Source organism: Felis catus, chromosome E1 (assembly GCF_018350175.1).
Source record: "Felis catus isolate Fca126 chromosome E1, F.catus_Fca126_mat1.0, whole genome shotgun sequence".
NCBI classification, from domain to species: domain Eukaryota; kingdom Metazoa; phylum Chordata; class Mammalia; order Carnivora; family Felidae; genus Felis; species Felis catus.
This window is the reverse complement of record NC_058381.1, coordinates 60,346,983-60,373,342: the sequence shown is the minus strand read 5'-3', so window position 1 is coordinate 60,373,342 and position 26,360 is coordinate 60,346,983. Positions and strand designations below refer to the sequence as shown.

At 67.3% G+C, this 26,360-nt stretch overlaps 1 protein-coding gene across 3 annotated transcripts in view; it reads right to left on the bottom strand.

The window, feature by feature from the left end:
- Window positions 1-2,046: 2,046 nt before the first annotated feature.
- Window positions 2,047-26,360, bottom strand: part of BAHCC1 (BAH domain and coiled-coil containing 1) — a 64,163-nt gene continuing 39,849 nt past the window's right edge. For 2 of the 3 annotated variants that reach the window (XM_045044166.1, XM_045044168.1), the window contains 24 exons: window positions 23,953-25,716; window positions 23,532-23,640; window positions 22,995-23,200; window positions 22,660-22,818; window positions 22,224-22,408; window positions 21,783-22,119; window positions 19,890-20,717; window positions 14,209-14,408; window positions 13,940-14,076; window positions 13,469-13,597; window positions 11,341-11,458; window positions 10,567-10,858; window positions 9,682-9,864; window positions 9,288-9,589; window positions 8,934-9,041; window positions 8,660-8,843; window positions 8,480-8,594; window positions 8,302-8,377; window positions 8,059-8,167; window positions 7,725-7,844; window positions 7,456-7,632; window positions 6,131-7,335; window positions 4,865-5,101; window positions 2,047-4,313 (listed from right to left, as the gene is read on the bottom strand). In XM_045044166.1, coding sequence (XP_044900101.1) covers window positions 4,101-4,313; window positions 4,865-5,101; window positions 6,131-7,335; window positions 7,456-7,632; window positions 7,725-7,844; window positions 8,059-8,167; window positions 8,302-8,377; window positions 8,480-8,594; window positions 8,660-8,843; window positions 8,934-9,041; window positions 9,288-9,589; window positions 9,682-9,864; window positions 10,567-10,858; window positions 11,341-11,458; window positions 13,469-13,597; window positions 13,940-14,076; window positions 14,209-14,408; window positions 19,890-20,717; window positions 21,783-22,119; window positions 22,224-22,408; window positions 22,660-22,818; window positions 22,995-23,200; window positions 23,532-23,640; window positions 23,953-25,716 — 7,493 coding nt within the window. In that variant the 3' untranslated portion in view covers window positions 2,047-4,100. The remainder of the gene's footprint in view (window positions 4,314-4,864; window positions 5,102-6,130; window positions 7,336-7,455; window positions 7,633-7,724; window positions 7,845-8,058; window positions 8,168-8,301; window positions 8,378-8,479; window positions 8,595-8,659; window positions 8,844-8,933; window positions 9,042-9,287; window positions 9,590-9,681; window positions 9,865-10,566; window positions 10,859-11,340; window positions 11,459-13,468; window positions 13,598-13,939; window positions 14,077-14,208; window positions 14,409-19,889; window positions 20,718-21,782; window positions 22,120-22,223; window positions 22,409-22,659; window positions 22,819-22,994; window positions 23,201-23,531; window positions 23,641-23,952; window positions 25,717-26,360) is intronic. The other variant, XM_045044167.1, reaches the window with a different exon arrangement.

Sequence of the window (26,360 nt, the reverse complement as noted above, 5' to 3'; positions counted from 1 at the left end):
CCTGGCGCTGACCGTGTAGTCCATGGGGGAGGTTGTCTTGGCCGCACGGCCGTTCTCGCCCTTGGCCGTCGGCCTCTCTTAGGGCCCACGGTGTCGGAGAGCTGTGGCTGCGGGTCCGGCATCCCCACCTTGGCCGATGCACCCTGCTGGCGCCGGTGCTGGCTGGAGGACTCGAACCCACACCCTGCCAGCAGGAAGAACTTTCCCACCCAGCTCCTGGGCCCAAGTCAGTGCCGCCCTTTCTGTATTTTGTCACCCCTCCCACCCCGGCCCCTGCCCACTCTCTTGCCCCATAGCTTCCCTTGTGATCTCTGGTGTCTGCTGACCTCCCCACACCATACCCCCCGTGCCCTGCACTGCCAGGCAGGTCTTGGTGTGGGCAGGAGGCGGTGCGCTTACAAATCCTGGCTCAGGGGCCCCAGGCCTTCCTCCCTGCCCTGGCCCTGGTCCCACTTCCCGCCGCCGCACATAACCAAACGTACTGGAGGCGCTGAGGCTGGGGTCTCCTGAGCCTCTGGCCCCGCCCTGGTCCCTCCTCCCCCGCCCACAGAGGCTCCCTAAGCCAGAACCCTAGGTTAGCAGGCTCCCCTTCCCCCAGAGCTGCCGCCCCCGGCCTTTCAAGTCCCAGCACTCAGCCTGGCCTCTACGGTCTTCTCTGGGCCCTCTCTGTCCCTCTTCCTGATGCAGCCCTTGGGAGAGTTGGGGCCGCGGGCTGCCACGGCTGGAACCTCGCCAACTGACCGGCATAAAGTGGGGCCTGATTCCCGGACTGAGTCTAGGGGTAGAATGTGCCCGCCTTCAGGCACAGCTGGCTCCGGGAGCGCAGACTGTTTGGTTTGGGGCCACTCAGAACAGGTTTGCGCCCCGCCCCGGCTCTACACAGCCAGGGGCCTCCTGCTCAGGAACTCGGCTCGAATCTCCTCCGCCTGGTGGGCTCAGAAGAGTTCCTGGGCCTCTTCCATCCCGTCTCTGTGCTCAGGGCCCTGGCCGGGTCACACGGCCTTGAACCTTCTCCTGCACCCTGGAGAGGGGTCACGTTCCCTCTGCTCTCTCTGGCCAAGTTGGTCCAGCAGAGGAAACAACAAAGGGGAGCAGGCTGTCAGCAGGGCCGGCCGAGGGCAGCCCCAGTGTGGTTGGTGGTTGTGTGTGTGTGTGTGTGTGTGTGTGTGTGCATCCGAGCACGCACGCTCATGTGGGAGTTACATACCCACAGAGGCGGGGGGGGGGGGGCAGGCGTCTGGGTCACGGCCCCGCTCCCCGCACTCACCTTCCTTCTGCAGATCTGCCCTAGTCTGAGTCCCTCACTGAGGTCTCTAATCCCAGCTGGGACCTCCCTCCCCAGGGACCCTGAAGGTGGGGGGAGAACAGAGTGTGCCTCCTTTCCGGCTAGGTGGTAGGGTTCTGGAAAGACCTCAGGCCTGCAACCTCGGTGGGCAGGGCTGTCTCTAGCTAGGAGCTTGTTGGGGTGGCTTCCCTGCCCCAGAGGTACCCCTCTTCCTGACCTCCTCCAACCTGGGGACTTCAGCTCTCCATTTAACAATCTGGAGCACTGTTCATTGCCTCTCTACACAGTCGTCAGCTGAGAAAATGTTTGTTGAACGAGTAACTTCACGCTCTCCTTGAGGAGGGTGTCTGCTCTCCAGTGTGGCGGCACCCCTCCCCCAGCTGGCCGCGGCGCTTTGGAGGCCACCCTTTCCCCCGTGCCTTGTGGGGGCTGACCCTCCCTCCTCTCTTCTGGGGCACCTGCCCTGGTCACGTGGACGATCTGACTCAGCTCTGGTGAGACCTGTAAAGGGGGAACCTACATCTTGGGGGGTCACGAAGGCCAAAGCCACCCCAGAAACTGGTAGCACGGTCCTGTCATGCGTGCGGGGCTCGGTGCCCAGGGGCTCCGCTCTGGCTAACGTGGGGACAGACCTGGCCCGGGCCTGGACGTGGGGCTTGGGCATGTCCGCCGGGACCCGCGAGACTCCGGGGCCTCCAGGGAGTTGCAGTGCGAAGTGCACACGGGCGCCGAGGCACAGTTAGGATTCCGGACCACTGAACACCTGTACAATAGTTCATATATTTATTCTTAAGCAAGTTATCAATAAAAAATTTAATACTAAAATGCCTTTACATAGAGTTTGCTGTTCATAAAACCTTTGTGTTTTGTTTTTTTTTTGTTTGTTTGTTTTTAGTGTTTACATTGGAAAAAAAAAATCCAACCATCTTAGTTTACACATTTACAATAGTCGTGCTTCGCCAGGTCTAACCACGGTTAGAGGGAGGGCCGCACCGCCCACACGCACAGATAGAGGGAGAGAGAAGAGGAAGAGAAGGCGGGGGAGGAGGGCAGAGAATCGACACGAGGGCCAAGAAAAAGGGTTTCCTTCGCTCGGTGCCTGGGGTTTGAACTTTGGCGGCTGGGCCGTCCCCACTCGGCGCCCTGGCGCCGGGCAGGTCTTCTCCTCCGGGCAGCCTTCTGCTTCTCCAGCCGCGAGCAGGCCCTCGGGCACCGCCTCCCGGGTGACCGCCAGGAATGAAATATTGCACTCGTGCGGAGACAAAGGGGAGAATGGGGTGGGAGAGGTAGGCCGGGGCGCGGGGGACCCCCCCCCGCCCCTGCATTTCCCACGGAGCGGGGAGTGGGAGGTGGGGCTGGGATGGTTTCCTGGCTGAAAAGGAAGGGGGCGGAGAGGGGCCGGGTTGGGGTGCCGGGCACCTGCCGACACCCCGTGTTTCCTGGGGACCTGGGCTGCAGGTCTGTGGTCACACAAAAACTCGTCCTAAGGAACAGTGACTAACGTGGGGGGCTTTCCTGGGGCTCCCAGTGGGTGTGGTGGCACATGAGGACATGTGGCCCTCAGTACGTTTCAGGGACAAGGGTGGTTGGGCCGCGTCTGGCTTGCCCTGTCTCTCTCTTGGCCACGGGAGAAGTGAAGAGGTGACAAGTGTTCTGAGGCTCCTGGGGTGGCGCCGCGAGTCTGGGCCACCCGTCCAGCACTGGGTGGAGGGGTGAGCGCCCCGGAGGGGTGCTCCCTGCACTTGGCTAGGGTGTGGGCTCGGGCGGGCAGGAGGGACCCCTGCTCACTCCGCACCCCAGGCACCAACTGGTCATGCTGTCTGCCTTCCCAGTGGCCACAGAGAAGGCCCAGAAACCTCCATGTAAGTTGGTGGGGGCCAATCCCGTCCCTGCTCTGAGTGGAGGCTAGGCAAATTGGCCATCAAAACGGAAATCAGAAAGAACTTGGAATATTCAGGAAATAAAATGAAAACATCACTTTTTCGTATCGATACTTAAAAATATTTGTTCATTTTTGTTTCGTTTTTAACAGAGGTAAGATACATTTATGGCTGCTGTCACGATCCCGGGCTGGGGGACCCGCTGATCCTGATTTTTATCTCAGCTTCCGGAATCCCTTCTCTCCCCAGGGACCCTCACCATCGCCCTCCTCCCCTCCCCCGCCCCCCAATACGGTCTTCCTAGGAGGTGGGTTAAAAGGAAATAAAGTCGAGTGTGACTTCCATCTCAGCCCCCGAGATGGGTGGTGTACCCGAGGGTCCCCCTCCTGTGGCCGCCCCCACCCTCAGCTGCCTCTGTCGCCACAGACGCCCCTGTCGGAACTCAGCCAGGCTGAGCAAAACAGTGCATTTTCAACGAAAACCCCCCAGAACAAAGCCTAGACACACACCCGCACACACACGCACACGCACACACACACATGCACATACACCCTTGTCACGCGTGTGGGGAAAAAAATCCTTTTCCGCTATTTTTTTCCATAAAACTTCCCGCAGAAATACAATATTTACATAGAGAAATAAATAGACAACACACCTGATTTCTGCTTTCCCTGGTGGGAGACAGTCGGAGGTACTAGGGAAAATATGGCTTGGATTCTAATCTCTCGGGAACGGCCGACGGGGATCCGGGGCGCCGGCTGGGCCGGCCCAGGCTGGACGACTCTCCGGACGGGCCGGGCCGCACGCGGGAGCGCCCGCTCGCCAGGGACAGCGATGCGAAGCCGGCGCCCGCCGCGGGGTCGGGGGGTTGCATATTTGCTCCTGGCTGCAGCGCTGGGGGGGGGGGCTCCCCGGCTCTGCCCACGCAGCCGGGCTCAACACAGGATGGGCGCCCCGTCGGCTGCCACCAGCCGGCCCGTGGTGGGGTCATAGGTGCCCGCCAGGTAGTAGAGGTCCCGCCGGTCCTGGTCCTGGCACTTCCGGCTCCGTGTCATCTGCTCGTACTGCTCCCGCCCCACGACCTGGCACTTGTGGGAGATGGTCTGCACGTCGTTCTCGTCCTCGTGGCAGGACTGGTACAGCGCGTTCTGGGGGGGGGGGCGGGCAGGAGTGCTGGGACCGAGGCCTCGCGCCCCCAGGGGAGGGCTGCTCGGTCAGCCTGCGGACTGTGCCCACCGCCTGCAAACCTGGGCTCCAGCACACCAGAGGGCGGTGGGGGGGTGTTCCGCCTGGAAGTACGGGCCGTGGGGGGGCTGCGTGCCCCCCACGGTGAGACTACCACCCCTTTCACAGGGAGCCGTGGAGGCCAGGGAGGGACCCTGTGTCGTTTCCTGTGAGGCCCGGTGGTGGCCCTGGGCTGGGAGGCCCCGCGGTGTCGGGGACGGGGAGGGGGTGTTCACGAATGAGACCACTCCTCCCATTTTGGCTGCCAGCCACCCCCCCCCCGACCTGGTCTCCATTCCCCCAGGCCCCCTGCATGCCCCCCACCTGTCCCGGGCCCCCTTCAGGCTGCCCTGTCTGTCGCCCAGTCCTCCCAAGCTCCCCACTTGCCCCAGGGCCCCCCACAGGCTCCCCACCTGCCCTGAGCTCTCCTGCCCCAGGGCCCTACAGGGCACCGCCCCCTCCCCCATTCTCTCACCTTCCCGTCACTCTGCCGCTTCCCCAGCTTCGTCTCCTCCGGGTGGTAGAACCACTTGACCTTCACCACCATGTTACTGCCCCAGGACTCCCACATGCTCTCAATGCGGCCGATGTAGGGCAGGTTGGGCCGCCCGGCCGACAGGAAGACGGCACAGTCCCCGATGCGCAGCGTCTCCTTGCCCCGGACGATGGCCTTGTAGAACAGCTTCCTGGCTTTCCCCTTCATGCCCCGCCTCTGCAGGGACACAACCAGAGGCCGAGGGCAATGAGGGGGCCCAGGCGGCAGCCAGGACAGAATGACGGGGACACACACACACACAAGGGGAGGGAATACGCAGGAGGGACAGACGGCATGTCGTGTGTGCAAGCATGTGTGCACGGGCACGCCAGGTCCACGCGGGGCACTGTGGCGGCTGGAGGAAGGCCAGCACAGCCAGAGGTCCGGGACGAGGTGGCCACACCCAGACCTACCCTGCCCACCGGTCAGGATGTCAAGATCCAAACTGACTATAAAGGAACAGTGGACCTGAGGCAGGGTGGGGTGGGGAGAGAGCACGAGGCGTCCAGTGCACACACGTTTGCAAGGACAAAACGCCCCGGACAACCGTACGTCCACACGTGGAGTGTTGGCAAAGAACAACGTTCGCGTCCATGCAACGAGGTGCTCGAGGTGCTCAAAATGCGCAGAGCTGCCTGTGTTGTTTACGGACACGGAAAGACGCGCAACCAAGTGAACCTGCCGCTCGAGAAACAAAACACAGGCTGGGGCGCCTGGGGGGGCTCAGTCGGCTGACGTCCGACTTCTGCTCAGGTCACGATCTCACGGTTCGTGGGTTTGAGCCCCGCATCAGGCTCGGTGCCGACAGCTCGGGGCCTGGAGCCTTCTTCCGATTCTGTGTCTCCCTCTCTCTAACCCTCTCCAGCTCACCCCTCTGTCTCTCTCTCTCAAAGATAAAACATTAAAAACAACAATAACAAAAACAGGCTGTCTGCCCCAGTGCAAACATCCTGTACACGATCTTACAGGCAGAGACAAGAACTTGGAGGGGACATAGTGGCTGTGGTCATCTGCCTTGTCCCATCAGGTGGCAAGGTTTTCTCTTTCCTCGTTTTCCTTTGATTTTCTTTCTTTTTGTTTGGTCGACATAAAATAGGCCAACCCAAGGAAAGAAGCGAGAGAGGGAGCAGGCCGGCCTCCTGGGCACCAGGGGCTCCTCGCGGCCCTCCCCCTCCCCCTCCCCGGCTGGGAGACGGGCCCACCTACCTGCGTGGGGTTCCCCGACCACTTCCAGAGCTGCCGGGCAGGCAGGAAGGCTGAGATCTTTGGCCGGTTTTCCACGGAGGGCAGCCGCTGCCTCCGGGAAAGCTCTTTGGCTTTGGAGAAGCTCAGGGCCTCCTTGCGCTTGAGCTTGGACTTGCCGCCGCTCGGGCCGGTGCCCGCGCCCCCGCCGGCCACCGCGGCCCTGGACAGGAAGCAGCGCTGCGCATGCGCGTGCGCGTGGGGCCCGCCCCCCTTGGAGCGCAAGGCCTCGGGCTGGGCCAGGAGGGCGGGCACCGGGTGGGTGAGGCAGGTCTGCAGGAGCAGCGCCGGGTCCTCGTCGTCCGAGCTGTAGGACGAGCCCTCGTCGTCCGAGGAGCAGAGGCTGGAGGTGGACAGGGAGCCCGAGGAGGAGGAGGTGGTGGAGCCTGAGGAGGAGGACGACACGGACAGGCGGGCGAGGAAGCGGGAGGGCACGCCGGGGGCCAGCCCGGGCCCGTCCTCCTCGTCGTCCGAGTAGGAGCTGTGACAGTCGCTGTCGCAAGGCAGCGGGAACTCGGCCTGGCCCGCGAACTTGCGCAGCGCCAGCCCCATGGGCAGCGGGTGCACGGGCGCCCGCCCCTTCCTGTCCTTGCCCACGAGGGCCGGGTGCGCGTAGCTGGGGCTGGGCAGGGGCCGCCCCAGCTTGGGCCCGAGGTCCTTGTCACCCATGAGCAGCGCCTTGCAGTTCTTGTTCTTGGGGGAGGTCACGCCCTCGTGGTCCAGCTTGACCAGGAACTCGCCGCCCGCCCGCCGCCGCGCGCCCTTCTCGGCCTCTGCCCGCTCGGCCTTCTTGGCCCGCAGCAGCTTGTGGGCGCCCCCGGGCAGGCCCGGCCCGGCCCCGCCGACGAAGGGCGCGTACGAGCTGGCCAGGCTGCTGAAGGAGTCGGCCCGGAAACCGTTGCCGAACACGGGCGCGGCCACGCTGTGCACGGGGAACAGCGCCTCCCGGGCCCGCAGCTTCTTCGCGCTGCCGTTGAGCTGGAAGAGATTCTGCAGCACGCCGGGCCCCTTGCCGCCCGCCGCGGCCGCCGCCGCCTTCCGCTTTGTCTGCGCCACCGCCGACCAGCTCAGCAGCGGGCTGCCCCGGCGGCCCAGGAAGTGGTCCGAGGCCCCGGCGGCGGGGGCGGCGGGCGGGGGCTTGGCGCCTGAGGTCAGGAGCTCCGCTTTGCCTGGGGGGAGGCCGGGTAGAGTCAGCGGGCACCCCCCCCCCCCCCCGGCCCCGTGCCTCCCGGTCCCCCACACCCGGAGGGGGACCCCCACGCCAGGGTTCTGGGTGGTCCCACGAGTACCAGCTTTGTCTTTGCCGACGGATTTCTTTCCCGGGGGCTTGGAGGCTTCCGGGCCTTCGTGCGCCTTGGGAGACAGGCTGGGGGCGGGGGTCTCGCCGGGGGGAGGGGCCTCGAAGGAGGCTTTCTTGGTCCTCCGGCAGCTGCCGGACACCAGCAGGGCGGGCGAGGGCTCGGTGCCTGCGGAGCAGACGCGCGGCCTCAGCGCTGGGCCTCCAGACCCGGGCGCTGGCTCCGCAGGGAGGCCCCACCCCCGCGGCCCCGGCACTCACACTGGATTTTGAAGTCCGGAGGCAGCAGCCTGATGTTGGAGACGGCGATGTGGCCGGTGTCCCCGTCATCAAACTCCACGACCACGGAGTCCAGGTCCCCTTCCTCGTCACTGCAGGCACCTGGGGACGAAGGCCCCGTCACGGTCGACCTTGGCGCCCCCCCCCCCCTTGCCTCCTCCCGCCACCCGGCGTGAGCGGCCACAGCACCACCATCCATCACCCCTGCCTGGGGCACTGCCCGCTCGCTCACCCACCTGCCTGCCCCCGGGGGCTCCACATCCCCTGCCTGGATGGGGGGCTGCTGGCGGCCTCGTGGGGAATTCGGGGGGCTTACCTCGGACCACGTTGCCTGGATACAGGCAACGTGACTTCTGGCTCCAGTAGGCACAGACCCTAGTGCCGGGTGGGAGGTAGCGGCTGGACTGTGGCCGGACATCCAGCACCTGGAGGACCGGTGGGGGGAGGGGGGGCGTGAGTGGGCAGGGGAGGGGCTGCGGGGGAGGGGGGCCCAGGAGGGGCGGGTGCAGCCAGGCCCACCTCCCCGGGGCGGCGGGTCCAATGGGGGCCATCCCCTCACCGCCTCCTGCAGCAGCTGCTCCAGCGAGTAGATTCTCTGCCTGTTGCCTCTCTCGCCCTCGATGACGATGCTGTAGCTGAGGGGCGAGGGGGGGCGTGGAGCGTGAGAGGGGCCTGCCGGCCGCGCCGCCCACCCTGGCCCAGGCCCGCCGCCCTCCCTCCCCGCAGCCGGGCCTCACATGTCGGGGGGCTGCAGGGTCCTGACGCTGCCCGCGTACAGCAGACTGTCCTCCTTGGGAATGAGCACGGGCAGCCCGTCCTGCAGATCCTCCTTGTGGATGGTGCACGAGCCAGCTGAGGGGACAGGCTGTCAGCGCCGGCCCCGCCCCCACCCCCGGGGCTGCCTCCCGGCCACTCACCCAGGGCGGCGCTCTGCTCGGCGCTCAGAGGACCGCTGGCCCCAGCCGGCTCTTCCTCCACTTCGTCCTCCTCCTCCTCCTCCTCCTCCTCCTCCTCCTCCTCAAAGCTGCCGTTGTCGTCAAATGCAAAGTCGTCTTCCACAGCAAAGCTCTCCAGCAGCCGACTCACTGCCCGGCCCTTGCCCTGGGGGGCCAGAGGGGTCAACTCCCTCTGGAGGTGGGGGCGGGAGAGGTCTGCCACCCCGACTGGGCGCCCGGGGGGTGGGGACGCTACCTGCTTGCCGACAGCCTTGCTTTTCACCTTGCCCACCTTCCTGCCCTTCCCCAGGATGGCCTTGGCGTTGCGTGGCGACAGGGCGATGGACAGGGCCCCGTTCTTCCGCTGTTCGGGGCGGGAGGGAAGGAACCACGGTGAGGGGGGCCCCAGCCTCCCTGCTCACAGCCACCGCCGGGCGTGGTGCAGGCTGACCCGGAGTGTGAGTTCAGGGGTGCGGGGCAGGCTCACCCCCGGGCGGGCCACATGAGCGGGCAAGGGGGACAGGGCGGGAGCTCCTTCTGTATCTGACGCCCGCCCGCGGAGCCCAGGCCGGCCGGGGTGCCCCGTAGCAGGGGTGCCCGCAGAGCCTACCCGCAGTCCCGGCTGGAGGATTGTGCTCTTGCGTGTGGCCCTCTTGAGGCGCTCGCTGGCCAGCTTGCTGCCCTCCTCACGGCAGGTGAAGGCGCGGGCGGGGCTGAAGAGGGTGTCCCTGCTGGGGGTGGTCCCCGGCTCCGCCCGCAGGCCACCTTTGGCCTTGCCCTTGGCTTTCTTTTTGCCTGGTGCGCCTGGGGGCCTGCGTCCTGGGGCCCGCTCCAGCTTGGTGCCCACCTTGGCCTTCACCGTGCGCCTCTTGACCTTGACCTCGCTCTCCGGGCTGGACAGGCGGCAGGCCCCTGTGCGGGGAGAGGGCGGCCGTCACAGGTGTCCCGGGTGCTGGGCCCCCAGCCGCCAGGCTGGCCCCAGCCCGCCCTGGCCTCCTCGTTACCTAGTAAGCCCTGCCTCTCCTTCTTCTTCTTGGCCTTCTGGTTGGCCTCCATCTTGACCACGGAAGAGGGTGAGGGCCCCAGCACGGCCACACTGGCCCCCCCATGCAGCGCCAGCCCGGGCTCCTTGGGGGGTGCCTCTGTCCCCAAGAAATCTATGCCGTTCTCGCTGTCATAGCTGGCGCCTGGGGAAGGCAGAGCGTCCAGATGACTTGGTGTCACAGCCACGCCATTTTGGGGGCGGGGGATCTGTTCATCTGCGTGCACGTGGATGGGCTGGGGGGCGGGGGTGGGGAGGGGCAGGCACCTAGGCTGGCCTCCTGGTGAGGGTGTGTGGACGAGCACGGGTTAGGGGAGGAGCCCCTCTCTGACCTTCCTTTCCCTGTCTCTGTTTTCCTTTCTTGCGCCCTGGGCAGTGGGGCGCCAGCCCGCCGGCCTGGGGATCCCCCTCCTCAGGGCAGCTCTGGCCCCTTACTGCCCTCCTGCTTCCTGCTTCCTCTCGCCCTCCCTTTGTTCTCAGGCGCGAGCTGGGTGCAGGCGGGGCGAGGCCTGGTGGGGAGGAAGCACCTAGTTCTCCAGGCTCCTGTCTCTGGACACGTGTGCCTGCTGGAGGCCAGATAACCCCTCCAGATCAGCCAGCAGGAAAGCCGCCTCCAGCCGGCAGAGGGGCTATTTTTAGCCCCCTTTCCGGGATGTATCCAGAGGCCTCTTTCTTTCCGTGGCTCTCGTGGCCCCACAGGGAGCCGCAGGGCAGGGTCTCCCCCCCCCCCCCCCCCCCCCCCGGCTGCCCCAGCGGGGAGGCTGTCCCCGGGTCCCCCACACTCCACAAGCCGCCACCTGGCTCTGATGGCCGTCTGGGCCCAGTTGCGGCCCTCGGACCCACTTGCCTGCCTCGTGTGCCGGGGCCACCGCCGACTGGGCTGGGAACTTGGGCGTCTCCCTGCTGCCGCCACCGCCATCCGGCTGCGTGTGCCGGGCGGCCCCCGGCACCTTGGTGCTCTTGGCTCTGGACAGCTTCTTCCGGATGCGTCCCCCTGGGGCGGCCTCCTTCCGCCTGAAGGGGCTGAGGCCGGCAGGCAGCCCCTTGCTCTTCACTTTCGGCTTCAGCTGGGCCACCTTGTGGGCCATGGCAGACGCCAGCTCGCCCTGACCACTGCTTCTCTTGCACCGGACCTTTTCCTGTGAACGGGAAGGCGGTGGCTGCGCTCAGCCCTGTGGCCTTCAGCCTGCCCTCGGCCAGCACCGGCTCACAAGTGGCACTTCCTCGGCCCCCGTCCTCTGAAGGGGCCCAGGGGGCACGGGGCTCGGCCACTGGAGCCCAGCACCCCTATCCCCCGCTCCACGGCACCTCCCAGACCGCCCACCCTACTTGAGCTTGGGGGATGGACGTCGAGGGCCCGGGTGTCTGTTCTGGGAGGGCCGGGCAAGGTGACAACATGCTCAGGTTGGGTGACAGCTGCCTCCAGGCCACCCACTGCACACGGGGTGCACCTGACACTGGGTTCACTGCTGAAGACTCCGTGACCTATAACACCGTGCACTTTTTCTTTCTGCTGGAGTGAGCATCGCCAGCCCCAGTCACACCTGCAGGCCCAGGACCGGCCTCTGCCGTGAGGCTCACCGAGCCCCAGAGCCCAGGGCGAAGCCGCTGCAGTGCTCACCGCAGAGGCCGGCTGCAGGCCCACGTAGACGCTGCTCTCCAGTCGGCTTTGCTTCCTCGCAGGCTCCTCGCCACCCCGCAGCTCAGCACACAGCAGGCTCAGGCTGGACCGCACCGCCCTGGGGGCATGGGGGCGCAGGTGGGCATGGGCCAGCTGCAGGCACGCCTTGGCACCCTGGCCCCGTCCTCGCTCTGCCCTTTCCCGAACGAGGCTACGCTCCTGTGCCGGGCTCCTTGGAGCACGCGCCGTGCTGCCAGGCGGCCCGGAGGCCGAGCCAGTGCTGAGCCCCAGCCGCCTGCCTGCCGGCCGGTCCTCTCGCTGACCGGGGAGGGGTGGCCTAAAGCTCAGGGGCCAGGGCTCTGTGGCCAGCTGGACCACTGTGTGTCCCAGCTGTGGCCTCAGTCTTCACACCTGGGAAACAGGGACGGGAACTATTACGGCTCTCTGCAAGGGTGGGGGAGGTCGGTCCCGGTCCCAGGACTGGCCCTCGGTGAGTGCCAAGGCCAGCGGCCACCACGGTTTGGAACAAGGACGGTGTTAGAGAGGCTCCTGAGAATGGGGTCCCCTGCCTCCCTCTCCGCCACTGCCAGAAAGAGGTCGGGGCACAGTGGCCAGAGACACTCCTGTCCAGGGTCTGCCTCCCAGCCTCCTGGGACCCTGACTGCTGGGCTCAGACACCTGCTCTTAATCCCAGTTCTTGAGGGAGGGGAGCCTGAACCCCAGCACCCACATCCCGGGGTGGGGGACCTGGGAGTCTACTGACACCAAGTCTCGGTTTCCCCATGTCCCACAGGTGTGGGTGGGGCTGGGCCTGTCACCTGCCCCCTCCCCCACTCACATGATGTTAATGAAAATGAGTCACAGACGGAGCCTGAGAACCCTGGCTTTGTGGGGACAGACATCACCTTTCACCTTCCCGCCCAGAGAGGGGACCAGGCAGGAAGCCGGCTGTGCAGTGAGGCTGCCCCCACCCCCCCCCCCAACCTTCCACTTCCTGCCTGGTCCCGGCTGGCGGCAACCACCGCGGGGCACGGCCCGCAGCGGGGGAGAGCCCGGGATTCAGGAGGGAGCCAGATCCTTGAGGAGGGAGGGCCCTGGACTGTGCGTCCTTCCTTGTCCTGAGGCTGCTACCCTCCAGCCAGGGCCGGGCTTCGTGGGTCGGTGGAGGAAGTGTTGTAATGCCAAGTACCAGGCCGGGGTTTCCGGGGCCGGGGGCCTGAGGGCAGCTGGGGGCAGCCTTGCCAGGACTCCCTGACGCAGCCACTGGCCAGACTCCGGCCTCGGTGGGCCCTACCTTGGCCAGAGGCCCCGACAGCGCTGGCTGGTTCTCAAAGGGAGAGCCTGGGAGTCCCCTGGCTGGGGACACCTGGGCAGCGGGGGGAGGGGCAGCTCGGGGAGACGCCCCCCCCCCAGCCATATGGCCTATCCCCACCACCGCCCACAGGCGATGCGAACCCCCCTCCCTGTAACCTTCTCTGCATTTGCTAATGTTTTGTGACATAAAGCCCTGAGATTAATTTTTTGCCTCTGTCTTAATTGAAGGAACCATTTAGTGCCGATTTAACTATTATTACCAAATCATCAGGATTGATGCAGCGCGCACGCAGGCTCGCCAATCGCGTTTGGAGCAGCTCGTTGGATTTATGCAAATAGGTCTGCCGGGAGAGGCAATTTGTAGCCGGGAAGGACAATTATGCCCGGCCCGGGAGCGTGCCAACGAGTGCGCCGGGCGGGTAATGGATAATAACACTGCGCCGACAGCGTGCGCAGCACCGCAGCGTGACCAACGGCGTTACACGGTGCAGACAGAGAGGCTTTTCCGCAACGCCGCCTGGCACCCGAGGGGGCCGGGCGCGGGCAGGGGTGACGCCACGGCCAGGTGTGTGGACCTGGTGTGGCCACGCACCGGGCCCAGCGTGGGGCAGAGGGAAGGGGAGAGGTCTGCAGCGGGCTCTGTCCGTGGCTACAGCTCTGGGAGAGGGGAGCTGGGTCCTCGCGGGAGCTTGAAGGGGGGGGAGGCCAGCAGCGTGCGGACAGGGGTGTGGAGGGCACCCTGGGCCCACCCCAGCCCCGCCACACGCACCCCCAGCCCGGGGCACCCCACGGCGGCCCACGCACCGGGACTTACTTGACTTTCTTGCCGTCGCCCCTGGGGAGCTGGCCCCCAGGGCGCAGGGCGGGCAGCAAGCTGGGGTACTTGCGCTTCCTCGGCCGGCCGGGCCCCCGCCTCGCGGGGCTGCGCGAGCTCTCCTCTCTCCTGCAGGCCACGGGGGTGGGGGCTGCTCAGAGGCTTGCACCCACCCTGGCCCCCCTGACAGGGGTTCAGCAGAGGGCACTGGCCTTGGAGGACTGCAGGGGCAGGGCAGGCCCCCCCCCGACACTCGGGGAGCTGGGCCCTCACATGGCCCAACGCGCCAGCCTTCCTCCCACGGCCTCCGGGGGCCATCCTGGACGCCAGCCTCCAGCACGGCTCAGCCCGGGCGTGCGTGGGGTGGCCTCCCTGACCCCGAGGTAGTGGTCCCGGGCCTGCACAGCGGGGGGGCCCCCCCACTCGGCCCCTGCCGCGCACGCCCCGCCCAGCTGCCACCCGGGGCCCTACTCGTGGTCGTGTCTGCGCTGGAGGCGAGCCAGCTCCCGCTGCTTCTCCTTGTAGCGCCGCTGCAGCTCTGCCAGCTGGACGCGCATCTCCACCTCCTGCGTGTCCAGCCGGTCGATGGCGGCCTTCAGGGGGCAGACCTGGCGGGCAGGGGCGCAGGGGCCCGTGAGCCCAGGCGGGGCCCCACGGCGGGGGCGGCCGGCGTGGGTGCTCAGGGTGCCCCTTGGGTTGTAGCACCGGGGGCGACCGGGCCCCCCCTCCCCCCCACTCACAGGCTTGGTCTTGGGGGTCCAGGTGTCCTTCCGTTGCAGAATCTGCATGCGGGGGGTGAGTGTGGGAGCCCTGCAGGGGTCGGCGGCGGGGGGCTGGGCGGAGGAGGAGGGGCTGTCCAGGCTAGCGGCCTCCACCAGGGACCAGGCTGAGGCCAGCGTGGCCAGGCGCTGCAGGTCGAACGCCAGCACGTCTTTTTCCTCTGCGGGGGACACGAGGGTCAGTGTGTGTGCGGCAGGCGGGCACGTACCGCCCCTCACGGGGTCTCTTGCTGTTCGCCTGCATCTTGGTATGGCCCAGACCCTCCAGGCTGCCCGGCTCCCCCAGCCACGAGGACCAAGGACCAGGGTGAGGTGGTGGGAAACAGCGAGATGGGCACAGGGTCAGGCACCGAGCACCCTGCCTCAGCTCCGGGGAGAGGAGAAGTCCCCCCTGGCTACTGTGGGCCAGGCCAGTTGGGGAAGCGCCCAATCCATCCGATAGAGGCTTGTGGCTTATTCGGCCTCAACAGAAAGTGCCCGTGCGTTTCCTGCCCCTCCCAGGTTCATGAAGAGTGGGGTGAGAGGAGCGGCCCAGTGCAGGGTCCGAGCTGAGCCAGTGGAGGGCAGCGTCCATCCAGGGGTGAGGCCTGGAGCGGAGACTCGGGACGGGGCAGGGTGGCGGTGGAGGTGGGGAGTCAGGCCCCCGTGGGCAGGCTGTTCCCACGAGGAGCCACAGCCAGGGAAGGGGAGCCGGCCAGGGGGAGCCCTGCGGGGTCAGACGGCCGCTGGGGCTAAAGCCGTCCACGGGCAGTTGTGCTTTTCAGGACCTACAGGACATACAGCTCCTCCGAGGTGGCCGGGGAGCAGCGATACCCCAGTGGCAATGAGCACATCTAACACCCTGAGCGTGGCTTCTAATTCCACCTCCCAGGAAAGGAGCCTGGCTCCTGGGAGAAATGGCTGTTTCCAGGGGCAGGGGCGGTGTGTGGTGAGCCAGGAACACAGGAGGTGCTCAGAAGGTGAGGGGGACACGGCGGCGGGCACATGGGCCAGCTGCCGGGGCCGAATCTGATACAGCTCCAATCCTCCGGTTAAATAGTGAGAGTGCAGATTACAACCGGCCAAAGAGAGTAAGAATCCGTGAGTCACCCTGCCACAAACAGGTAAAATGCACGGAGAGAATGCGTGAAGAGGCAGGGAGAACTGCTTCCAAGCACCTCCCTGCGAAATACTCGTTAACCGCAAAGGGGGGACGTGGCCATCAAGGTGGGACAAGGCGGCGAGGCGGGTGCCAGGAGCTGAAACTTCTGGACGCCGGTTCTGAGCTGAGGCCACAGGAGGCTGTGTTGGGTGGCCCCGGAGCGGGAGGCTAAGGGGCTCTCTCCTCCTAGGGCCTGGGCTGCTCTTCCCTCTAGAAGCCAGGGCAGGGCTGTCCGGAAGCCCTACTTCAGCGACAAGTCCCACACGGTGTCCTATCTGTTGGGGTCACTGTGGTCACCAGGAAGCTCCTTTGCTCCCCTGCCTGGCCGGCCCGGCCCCGGTCCTCAGGCTGAGCCTGCTGAGCCGGTACAATCGCGTGGGTGAGCCTGGGGGGGGTGAGCCTGGGGGGGGGGGTTGGAGACGAGGCGGGGAGGGCTTTTCTTGGCTTCAAACAACACCGTGCAAAGCTCTGCAGCCCTGGGGGCTGTGGAGAGAGAGACAGCCCCACCCCATGCCCTGGGGTGTCTCTAACTCCTGTCCCTGGAAGGGCCTGGGGCCAGGCTACCCAGACAAGCCGCAGCTTTGCAGACCTGGATCTCAGGCTCACTCAGGAAAAAAGGGGCATCCACACTCGGGGACGGACAGGGCCTGGGCTCCCCAAACATCCAGGGTGGAAGGGAGGCTCAGATGGCTCTCCAAGGGCGGGATGTTCTGGTGTCTCAGGGCTGGGCTCCTGGGTACAGACCTCCCCATCCAAGGCCAGGCAGACACAGGGTCTGACTCCCCGCCCTTCTCCCACCCCAGGGCTCAGTCTGGGGCTCAACCCCTGCCTCTGGTGCGGAGGTCTGAGGGCCAGGCAGTGCCCCCACTGAGCCCCCCCCCCCAACTTGAGCCCAGGTGGGGGCAGGCCAAGGGTCCTGCAGCTGAGGTCTTCTGGGTGGGGCTGAGAGGCTCTGAGCACCCAGGTCAGTGAGGTTGCCCATGAGCAAATGGCCTGGGGTTTGAACTCCTGCCCCACCACAACTTGGCTGCAAACCTGCCAACCTCCTCGTCCCTGCTTCCCAAGGGCCTTCCACCAAATCCCGTGCCCGGCCTGGAGGGGGTTCAGGGGGTCCCTTCTGGGGAGGAAGGGACAGGAGGCTCTGCTGTCCCTCGGGACCCCTGCTTCTGGGACAATACTTCTCCCACTTTCTCCCTCTGTGAATCTTGCTGCTCATCTGAGATCACAGACAATCTCCTAATTCATTTCAGGCAAGGCGGTCATTGCGCTCATAGGGAACAGCTCTGGATCTGAGAGTGCACAGACTGGCCAGTTAACTGGGACAGAGGACAGGATGGGGCCTGGGTGCTCCAAGAGGGGAGGGTGGGGGCCGGGGGGTTCCAGGAGGGGAGGGTGGGGGCCTGAGTGCTCCAGGAGGGGAGGGTGGGGGCCTGGGTGCTCCAAGAACGGAGGGTGGGTGCCTGGGGGTTCCAGGAGGGGAGGGTGAGGGCCGGGGGGTTCCAGGAGGGGAGGGTGGGGGCCTGAGTGCTCCAAGAACGGAGGGTGGAGGTCTGGGGGGTTCCAGGAGGGGAGGGTGGGGGCTGGGGGGTTCCAGCAGGGGAGGGTGGGGGCCTGAGTGCTCCAGGAGGGGAGGGTGGGGGTCTGGGAGTTCCAGGAGGGGAGGGTGGGGGTCTGGGGGTTCCAGGAAGGGAGGGTGGGGGCCTGAGTGCTCCAGGAGGGGAGGGTGGGGGCCTGGGTGCTCCAAGAGGGGAGGGTGGGGGCCTGGGGGTTCCAGGAGGGGAGGGTGAGGGCTGGGGGGTTCCAGCAGGGGAGGGTGGGGGCCTGAGTGCTCCAGGAGGGGAGGGTGGGGGCCTGGGGGTTCCAGGAGGGGAGGGTGAGGGCTGGGGGGTTCCAGGAGGGGAGGGTGGGGGCCTGAGTGCTCCAGGAGGGGATGGTGAGGGTCTGGGGGTTCCAGGAGGGGAGGGTGGGGGCCTGAGGGCTCCAGGAGGGGAGGGTGGGGGCCTGGGGGTTCCAGGAGGGGAGGGTGGGGGCCTGGGTGCTCCAAGAGGGGAGGGTGGAGGTCTGGGGGGTTCCAGGAACGGAGGGTGGGGGTCTGGGGGTTCCAGGAGGGGATGGTGGGGGTCTGGGGGTTCCAGGAAGGGAGGGTGGGGGCCTGAATGCTCCAGGAGGGGAGGGTGGGGGCCTGGGTGCTCCAAGAGGGGAGGGTGGGGGCCTGAGTGCTCCAGGAGGGGAGGGTGGGGGCCTGGGTGCTCCAAGAGGGGAGGGTGGGGGCCTGGGTCCTCCAAGAGGGGAGGGTGAGGTCTGGGGGGTTCCAGGAACGGAGGGTGGGGGCCTGGGGGTTCCAGGAGGGGAGGGTGGGGGCCTGGGTGCTCCAAGAGGGGAGGGTGGGGGCCTGGGGGTTCCAGGAGGGGAGGGTGAGGGCTGGGGGGTTCCAGGAGGGGAGGGTGGGGGCCTGAGTGCTCCAGGAGGGGAGGGTGGGGGTCTGGGAGTTCCAGGAGGGGAGGGTGGGGGCCTGAGTGCTCCAGGAGGGGAGGGTGGGGGTCTGGCGGTTCCAGGAGGGGAGGGTGGGGGCCTGAGTGCTCCAGGAGGGGAGGGTGGGGGCCTGGGGGTTCCAGGAGGGGAGGGTGAGGGCTGGGGGGTTCCAGGAGGGGAGGGTGGGGGCCTGAGTGCTCCAGGAGGGGAGGGTGGGGGTCTGGGAGTTCCAGGAGGGGAGGGTGGGGGCCTGAGTGCTCCAGGAGGGGAGGGTGGGGGTCTGGGGGTTCCAGGAGGGGAGGGTGGGGGCCTGAGTGCTCCAGGAGGGGAGGGTGGGGGTCTGGGAGTTCCAGGAGGGGAGGGTGGGGGTCTGGGGGTTCCAGGAAGGGAGGGTGGGGGCCTGAGTGCTCCAGGAGGGGAGGGTGGGGGCCTGAGTGCTCCAGGAGGGGAGGGTGGGGGCCTGGGTGCTCCAAGAGGGGAGGGTGGAGGTCTGGGGGGTTCCAGGAACGGAGGGTGGGGGCCTGGGTGCTCCAAGAGGGGAGGGTGGAGGTCTGGGGGGTTCCAGGAACGGAGGGTGGGGGCCTGGGTGCTCCAAGAGGGGAGGGTGGAGGTCTGGGGGGTTCCAGGAACGGAGGGTGGGGGCCTGGGTGCTCCAAGAGGGGAGGGTGGAGGTCTGGGGGGTTCCAGGAACGGAGGGTGGGGGCCTGAGTGCTCCAGCAGGGGAGGGTGGGGGCCTGAGTGCTCCAGGAGGGGAGGGTGGGGGTCTGGGAGTTCCAGGAGGGGAGGGTGGGGGTCTGGGGGTTCCAGGAAGGGAGGGTGGGGGCCTGAGTGCTCCAGGAGGGGAGGGTGGGGGCCTGGGGGCTCCAGGAGGGGCGGGTGGAGTGGCGACCTGGCCATGCATCTTCCCCGGTCCACACACCCCAGCGACCAAGGCGCCTGGCCTGGGCTGCAGTTGCAACGCCCACAGGGGACTCACGTGGTCTCCACGTGAGCGTTCCTTCAATGAATGGGCCGCGGTCCAGCATGCATTCACATGCACAGACTGGGTGGCCACACACACTGGGCCCGGCATCCGCTCGGCACTTTCGTGCCAGCCACGCTCACGTGGTGGGTCTGGGCAGCGCGGCCCCGGCCCGGGGCTCCCCCCCTCACCCTACAGCCCGGAGCCCTAACTTAGGCCCTCCTGGGGTCCAGCTGGGAGTCCACGGTGGGTGCTCCCCAGCAAACTGCCCTCGGCACAGCGGTGGGCCCGTCTAGGTGGGCAGGAAGAGTGACACAGAGGCCTCTGGGGAAATTAACTTTACGAGAACATTTGCTTTATCTCCAAAGAGCACAAAAGGCGCCTGTGGCTGGCAGCAGAGCGCTTTATGCGTCAGGAAAACAAGTGGGCAAGCTGAGAGAACTCTGTTGGGCTCTGTCTATAAATATCAGCGCGCACGATGCCTGGCTGGGGGTGCTCCCGCGCGAGGGTTTCCTCAGGGGGCCCCTCTGGGGCGACTGCCCCGGCTGGCCTGCGTGGGGTCCCCACGGGCTCCAGTCCAGGGCTCACCATGGGGTGGCACCAGGCCCTGTGCCCGCACCCTGGGGCCCCTCTGGGGCCGGGAGCCCAGAAGCATCTCGGCCTGCGTTCAGCCCCGGGACAGGAAGGACCGGCGCCCCGGCCCTGGTGACATTGCGGGGGACACGTGGTCAGTCTTGGACCACTTCCCCTGGGCCTGGGAGGCAACAGCCGGTGCGTCCTAAGCGGAGACCTGGCAGGCCTCGGGCCAGGAGCCACACAGGCTTTCCTCTGCCTTCCCGGAGGCGAGGCCCCAGTTCAGCTACCTCATCCCCCGAGGGTCTTGGCTTCCTCGTAATGTGACCGGGGGACAGTGTATGGGGACAACTGTAAGGCCCCCACGGGGCGCTGTGGACACTGCAACATACACGGGGCATGCTGACCCAGACCCTGTCCTTCTGAAATCACGGTCCGGGTGCAGTCCTGGCCCCGAGGGTCCAGCCTCCAGAGCGTTCACAGGGTGGTGCTTACCTCGCAAGGCGGGCTCCCTCCTTTGCTGCTGGATCTCCAGGTCGGCCAGCTCGCTGAGCAGGGCAATTCCATGAATCCCTGAGCTACAGGGCGAGGGGGCTGTGCGCGGGGGCCCAGGGGCAGCGGCAAGCTGTGGGTCCGGCGGGCTGACACCTGGCAGGTCCCCCAGGTCGATGGTGGCGGCCACCAGGGCGTCCAGGCCCGGGAGTGCCCTGGGCAGGTGGCTGTTCTTGGAAGCTGGCCCCCGGCCCTCCTCCTCCTGCAGCTCGACCTCCTGATACTCAGCCCCCTCTTCCGGCTTTGCTTCCCTGGGGGCCTGCCAATTGCCCGGCCCGGCCTCACCGAGGGCACCTGGACTCTTCGGCTGCTGCGGGGCCGGGGCGCTGGCCCCCGATGAAGGCCCTGGCCCCACCTCCGAGCCCCTCTCCACCGCGGCCCCCTCCTCTGCAGCCCCTCCCTGAGTAGAATGAGCCTGGCCGATGGCCTCGGGGCCCCCTCCCTCGAGGAGGGCCCCACATCGCAGTTCTCGAAGCCCCTCCAGTGGGCTGAGGTCTGCTGCCTTCCCCAAGGGTCCCCGCTCGGCAGGGTGGGGGGTGGCGGCAAGGTCCTGGGTGGCCTCCCTGGCCCCCAAGGGCAGCCCCGGCTCCTGTGGGCTCTGGGGGCTTCGGGGGGGCAGCTCCCCGGGTAGTAACGTCCTCGCTGGCTCAGGCTGGACCCTGGGAGCTGCAGTTTGCATAGTTTTGGGGTCCGAGAGGTCAGGAGAGTGCACGCTGGGGGACAGGGAGAAGCCCGAGCTGGCCACAGGGCACGTGTATCCGGGAGGCAGGTCTGTGAAAGAGGGAGTGTTGTCAGGAGAGGGCAGCTGGGGGCACGGGTGGCCCCGTGCCAAGAGGGTGGCCTCAAATCCCCGACTGCCACCTGGGAGGGAGGGTCTCCAGCCTGCCCTCTGCCTTCGAAACAGGTGAGATGAGGACAGGGAACACGTTACACTGAGGGGGCACCTGAGGGCAGGAGAGGAGCTCCCTGGAGCCAGCGCCCCCAGCCCAGCCCAGGACGCTCTCCCTGGCCGGACGGCTGTGACCACCTCAGCTCCTGCCGTGGCCCCAGGGGTCCACAGGGGTGTGCAGGGGCCCTCTGGGGCACGGCGTGCTGTGGCTAACCAGAAGGGGGGTGGTTTAAAACAAGATACTTGGACCAGGCTTTCTCAGAACCAGAACGAGCCGGCAGCCTGTCGGAGGCATGCCCCATTAACTGCATTAAAAAAAAAAAAAAAAAACACTAAGAGGAAAAAAGCTAGCAACACTCCCCACCCCAAAACCCAAACCCCCAAAAAACAAAAACACAACTTCTGTTGGCTCAGTCTCCTTATTGTGGGACGGGGGCGGGTTTTATGTTCGCCACACGGGTTTGCCGCGTCAACGTGGGGCCTCGTTCCGGGACAGCGAGAGCCAAGGGGCGCGGCGGGCGGGCGGTGGGCGGCAGGGGCCCAGACGGCTCCAGGAGGAGCTCCCTCGCCCCGCTTCGCTGAGACCCGGAGCCAGGGACGGGAGCCAGTCCCGCGGCTGTGCCCAGGTCCTGCCACCGGCCCCAGCAGGCCAGGCACTTCACTGTCCGTAGCCCCCGCTGCCGGTCAGCTGAGCCCAGCCCTCATCCCGCCCCGTCTGCCAGGAACTGGGGAGGAGGTGGTGGGGTCCCTCAGTGCTCGCCGCATGGGTCATCCAGGATTGTGGACGGGGAAGGACAAGGAACAGCGCCCTGGGCCCTTCCTGGAAGGCCTTTGCAGGTGCCAAACCAGGCAGCCCCCTCAGTTCAGCTCTGCCCACCCGGAAGTGGAGAAAAGCCTCCGAGTGGAAGGGGGCGGGCCAAGGTCAGCCCAGCGCTGCCCACTCTCACCTGGTTCCAACGCGCTCAGGTCGGCTCCGGACCGCCGGCCCTCCCCACTCTTGTCCTCGGAGCTGGGCAGCTTGGAGCCGGGCCCGGGGCTGCCCGAGGGGCGGACGGATAAAGTGCACGAGGCTCCGGGACGCGGTGGCGGTGGCGGTGTGGGGCAGCTGGCAGGGGGCTTCGGGGTAGGCGAGTGGCAGCAAGGGGACAGCTTGGCAGGGCCTATGGTGGCAGGTGAGGGGGTGCCCTTGGCTGTGGGGGTTAAGGCAACTGGCTTGTGGGTGGACTTCAGGGTCTTCTCCTGGGTGGGCTCTTCCTGCTCCAGGTGGTGGTCCTCGGGCTTCCGCTGTTGGGGGGGAGGGAGAGGCTCAGCCGGATCGACCCCCTGCTCAGGGCGTTGGGGGGTGGGGAGGCCCTGGGTCCCCGCTGGGTGTGGCCTGGGGCAGGTACCTGGACGGGCGCAGCCCTCTGCTGCTGCTGCTGCTGCTGCTGCTGCTGCAGGGCATAGAGCTCTTGCTGGCGCAGGAGCTGGGACCGCGAGTACACAGGGAGCTGGCCGGGGTGCTGCACGTGGGAGGCGGGGCCCCGGCCCCCATACATGGGGGGCCACAGTGAGGCCTGGTCCATGACGTCAGCTGTGGGCAGGGCCAGAGGAACCATCAGGCAGATGGGCCAGGACCGGGACCTGCGCCCCGTGTCCCGAGCCCCCTGAGCCGGCCCCTTCCCCGCCCCTCACTTACCTTGCGCCTGCTTCCTGGGCCTGGGCCACGGGTGGGCGGCCCCGCCTCACTGTCCCCAACGGCCGGCCGTGTGGGCTGCTCCCTTCTCCAGACCCACTTCCCACACCCCCCTCCCCATACAAACAGCCGGCCCGGGAGGCTCTTACCAAGCGCGTGGGGGGCTGTGTGGGGCGTGGGCTCCGAGGGCAGAATGACGAGCTGTGCAGGGCTGTCCTGGGAGAGGGGGAAGACGGAGGGTATGGAGCCGGGCACAGAGGCGGCGAAGCCGGGGGGCAAGTTCTGGTGCAGGGCGGGGTGCCCGAGGCCTGGGGAGACAAGGCCCGGTCACCAGGGCGCGTGCAGCACCGGGTCCTGCCACTCTCGGGCCTCCCACACCAGCCTGAGGACCGTCCAGCCCGGTCAGGACGCATGCCCCGCCCCAGGCATCCTGGCTGTCCCTCCCACCCCCCCTCCCCCCGCCGCCTGCCCTGGGAGCACTGACCGTAGGAATGCCCCCCCATCCACAAAGAGGGGCTGCGGGTGCGGGGCAGCCACGGGGGGTGGGCAGGGTGGGGGTGGGGGGCTGGGTCCCCGCCCAGCTGGCTGTTCTGCAGCGAGGAGCCGCTGGCGATCATGAGATGAGGGGCCAGGTCTCCGGGGCAGCCGCCGGGCGGGTGGATCCGGGAGAACTCCAGGCGGTCCTTGTCCCTGTGCATCACCGAGGGTGGAGGGGGCTCAGCCCAACCGCTTGGCCACCTACCCACCTCTTCCACCCCATCCTGTGGACATCAACCTTGGAGGAGGGAGTGGGGCTCAGAAGGTCCCAGGTACACCACAGGATAGGGCGGGTCTCAGTATTGGGGGCCTCCTCCCCCACAGCGGCCCCGACAGCAGAGGGAAAAGTTCGCAGAGCTCCCCTCGACACGGGCAGAAACCCCAGCAAACCCGGGGTGGGGGTAGGCAGACCCGCCCGAATCAGGCCACAGAGCCTGACCCCCCCCCCGCCCCGCCCCCGCAGCAGCTGAAGCCCTGTTCTCACTGAAGCAGGAGCTCCCGGCCGGCGAGCCCCAGGCGGTCCTCGGACAGGCGTGCCCTTTCTTCCTCAGCCTCCAGGTCCAGCACGTGGGTGGAGCGGGGCCCAGCTCCTGCTGCGGACATGGCAGAAGGGACAGGGGCTCGGGCGGCCGGAGAGCCAGAGGCTAAAGCAAGCAGGGCAAGGGGGTGACAAACCGAGGGAGGGTCTCCCGCCCCATGGGCCTCGGGGGTTCTGCCGAAGGCAGGTGTGGGGAGTGGTGGCTTCGAGGGATGGGGGCGGGCTGGTCAGCCCAGCGAGGGACGGGACCGAAGACGTGGGGCGGGGACGGCGGGTGAGTCCAGGGCCCGCCCTTTGTGAGCTCCGGATGGGCAGAGGAGAGCAGGCCGGCCACACTCCCCGTCTCCCTCCCTGCGCAGGGGCCTACCTTTGAATGCAGGGGCTGCCCGGCCCTGCCGCCCGGTGTTGGTGCCGTAGGCCGTCTCGGGCCGGCTCACCGTGTCCTTCTGCCGGGACAAGGCCACCGCGATGCCCACGGGAGGCTGCCTCACTTCCGCGTCACTGTGTGGGGTGTCGTGTTCCCGGCTTCGGGCACAGTCGGGCCTCTCTGCCTCGCCCGGGGCCTGGGCTGGGCCTTTGGAGGCGGGGAACTTCACATCCTGCTGGGCACAGCTGGCCTTGAGGCCACCCAGGCCCACGAAGGGTGCCTTCTGGCCGACGACCAGCGCTTGGTTGCTGTATTTGAGCAGGTTCTTCATGGCCGAGACCTCATCGGGTGGGGCGGGCAGATCCTGGGGCAGGAGTGCGGCCTGCTGCAGGCTGCCGCTAAAGGGGTCCAGGTAGGTGCCAGCCTTATGCTCCTCGCCAATGGCCATGGCAGTGCCCTGGCCCGACTGGATGCTCCATGGGGGTAGGTGGGGCCCACCATAGCCCAGAGACGCCAGTTCCAGGGACGCGCGCTTGGCTTCGGCCCCACTGCCCCCTGGCTCCACCTCGGGGGTCACCAAGTGCTGCTGATGCCGGATCCGGGCCACCTTCTGGGCCCCAGGGGGACCGGAGGGGGCCTCCTTGCTGGCGGTCTTATCTAAAGTGCAGCAGGCCTGGGCGACCTTCCCACCCAGCGGGTCCTGGTGACTTGGCCGGGCACAGTCCTGTGAGTGGGCAGGCAGCTCGAAGTAGCCACTTTTGTCCAGACCACCTTTGGGGAGCCCGGAGAAGGGGGTCTCGGGGCCTGTGCTGTTGAGATACTCCAGGCCCTTTAGCCGGGGGTTGAGAGCCGCCTCGAAGCCCCCAGGCCGCCGCTCGGCCTTGCCCTCGGCCTTCAGGTGAGCGTAGGAGACCCCATAGGGCACAGCGTGTTCAGGGGCCAAGGCCCCCTCGAGGTGCCGGTCTTTGCCGTCACCTGCCACCGCACAGGCCTCGGCTGCCTGAAAGGGGCGGCTCTTGTCGGCCAGGTGTCCCACGGAAGGCACGAAGGTGGGCCCGCTGGCCTTCAGGTCTCGGGGGACTTTGTCCTGCAGCGGGCAGAGCCCGTCCGGGCCCGCGTGCAGCTGCAGGCAGGGGAAGGAGCCGGTGGCCGTGCTGAGGGGCGGGGGCGGCCCGGCGGGCAGGCCAGACGGCACCGCGTAGGACGCGGCCTGGCACCGCGTCTGCCGCCTCTCCAGGCCCTCGCTGAAGGCCGGCCCGGGCTCTGCGGGGCCCGCCGCCTCCTTGGTGCAGCGTCCGGAGGCCGCGACGCCCACGCCGGGCCGCACCAGCATGCCCCCCGCGCAGCTGGCCAGCGAGGCCTTGCCCGTCTCGCCGTTGAGCACCTTGGTGTTGAGGAGGCAGGAGGCGAGGTGCTTGGGGCGGCCCTCGCAGGCGCCCCGGGGCGCCCCGCCGCCGTCCTTGCAGTGGCCGTCTGCCGGCATGGGCAGCACGAGCTTGTGTCGCTCCTTGCCGCCGTCCTCCTCCCCCGCTGCCGGCCTCTCCTTGCCCTCCGCAGCCTTGCCGGCCTTCTCTCTGCCCAGCTCTCTGCCCATGAGGAAGCGGTCGAACTCCTTGGCACCCTTCTGCAGGGGGCCGGCCTCGCCTCGGTCGCGGCTACAGGAGCTGATGGGGTGGCCGGGGGCGGCTCGGGCCACGCCGGGGAAGTTGTGGTTGGCAGGCAGGAGGGTGGGCTGGGGGGGCAGGTTGCGCAGGTAGAAGTTATCTGCGTGCCGAGAGAACCGCGCGGTCACCGGAGGGCTGGGGGACTTCCCCAAGACACAGGCTCCAGGAGCCTGTCCACGGCCTGCTGGCAGTTACCGTCTGAGAAGGTTTAAAGTTGTAACAGAGACCTCACGTCGGGTCTAACCCTTTAACCGTGTTTAAGTGCGCCGTCGGCTGGCACTGCGAACCTTCACGGTGCCGTGCAGTCGCCACCACCGTCCGTCTCCAGAACTTTATCGTCGTTCTGTCCCCGGGTAAACACTAACTCCCTCTCCCTAGGAAGGTTCTGACTCGCGTTCGGCCCCCCCGGGAGGTGGGAGCTGCGAATGGCCCGGGGCCCCTGCCCTGCCCGGCGCCCACAGGGATTAGAGCCGGGAGGGGTACGGGGACACAGGCATCTCCCCCGCCCCAGGCAACGCCAGGGCCTCGCAATCGGCCATCAGAACCTTAAAAGCAGGGGAGGTCGCTGACTCACGGTTCGGGGCTGTCTAAGTGGCCGGTGGCACACAGCATGTGGCGTGATGTGGCCACCACACCGCTGGCTGTGCCCAGACACCCGGCCACTGCAAGCGGGACCGTGTACTGTGGACTGCGAAGTGCCCGTCTCTGACTAGGCCCCTGTAAGGGCTAAGGCCCAGGAGACAG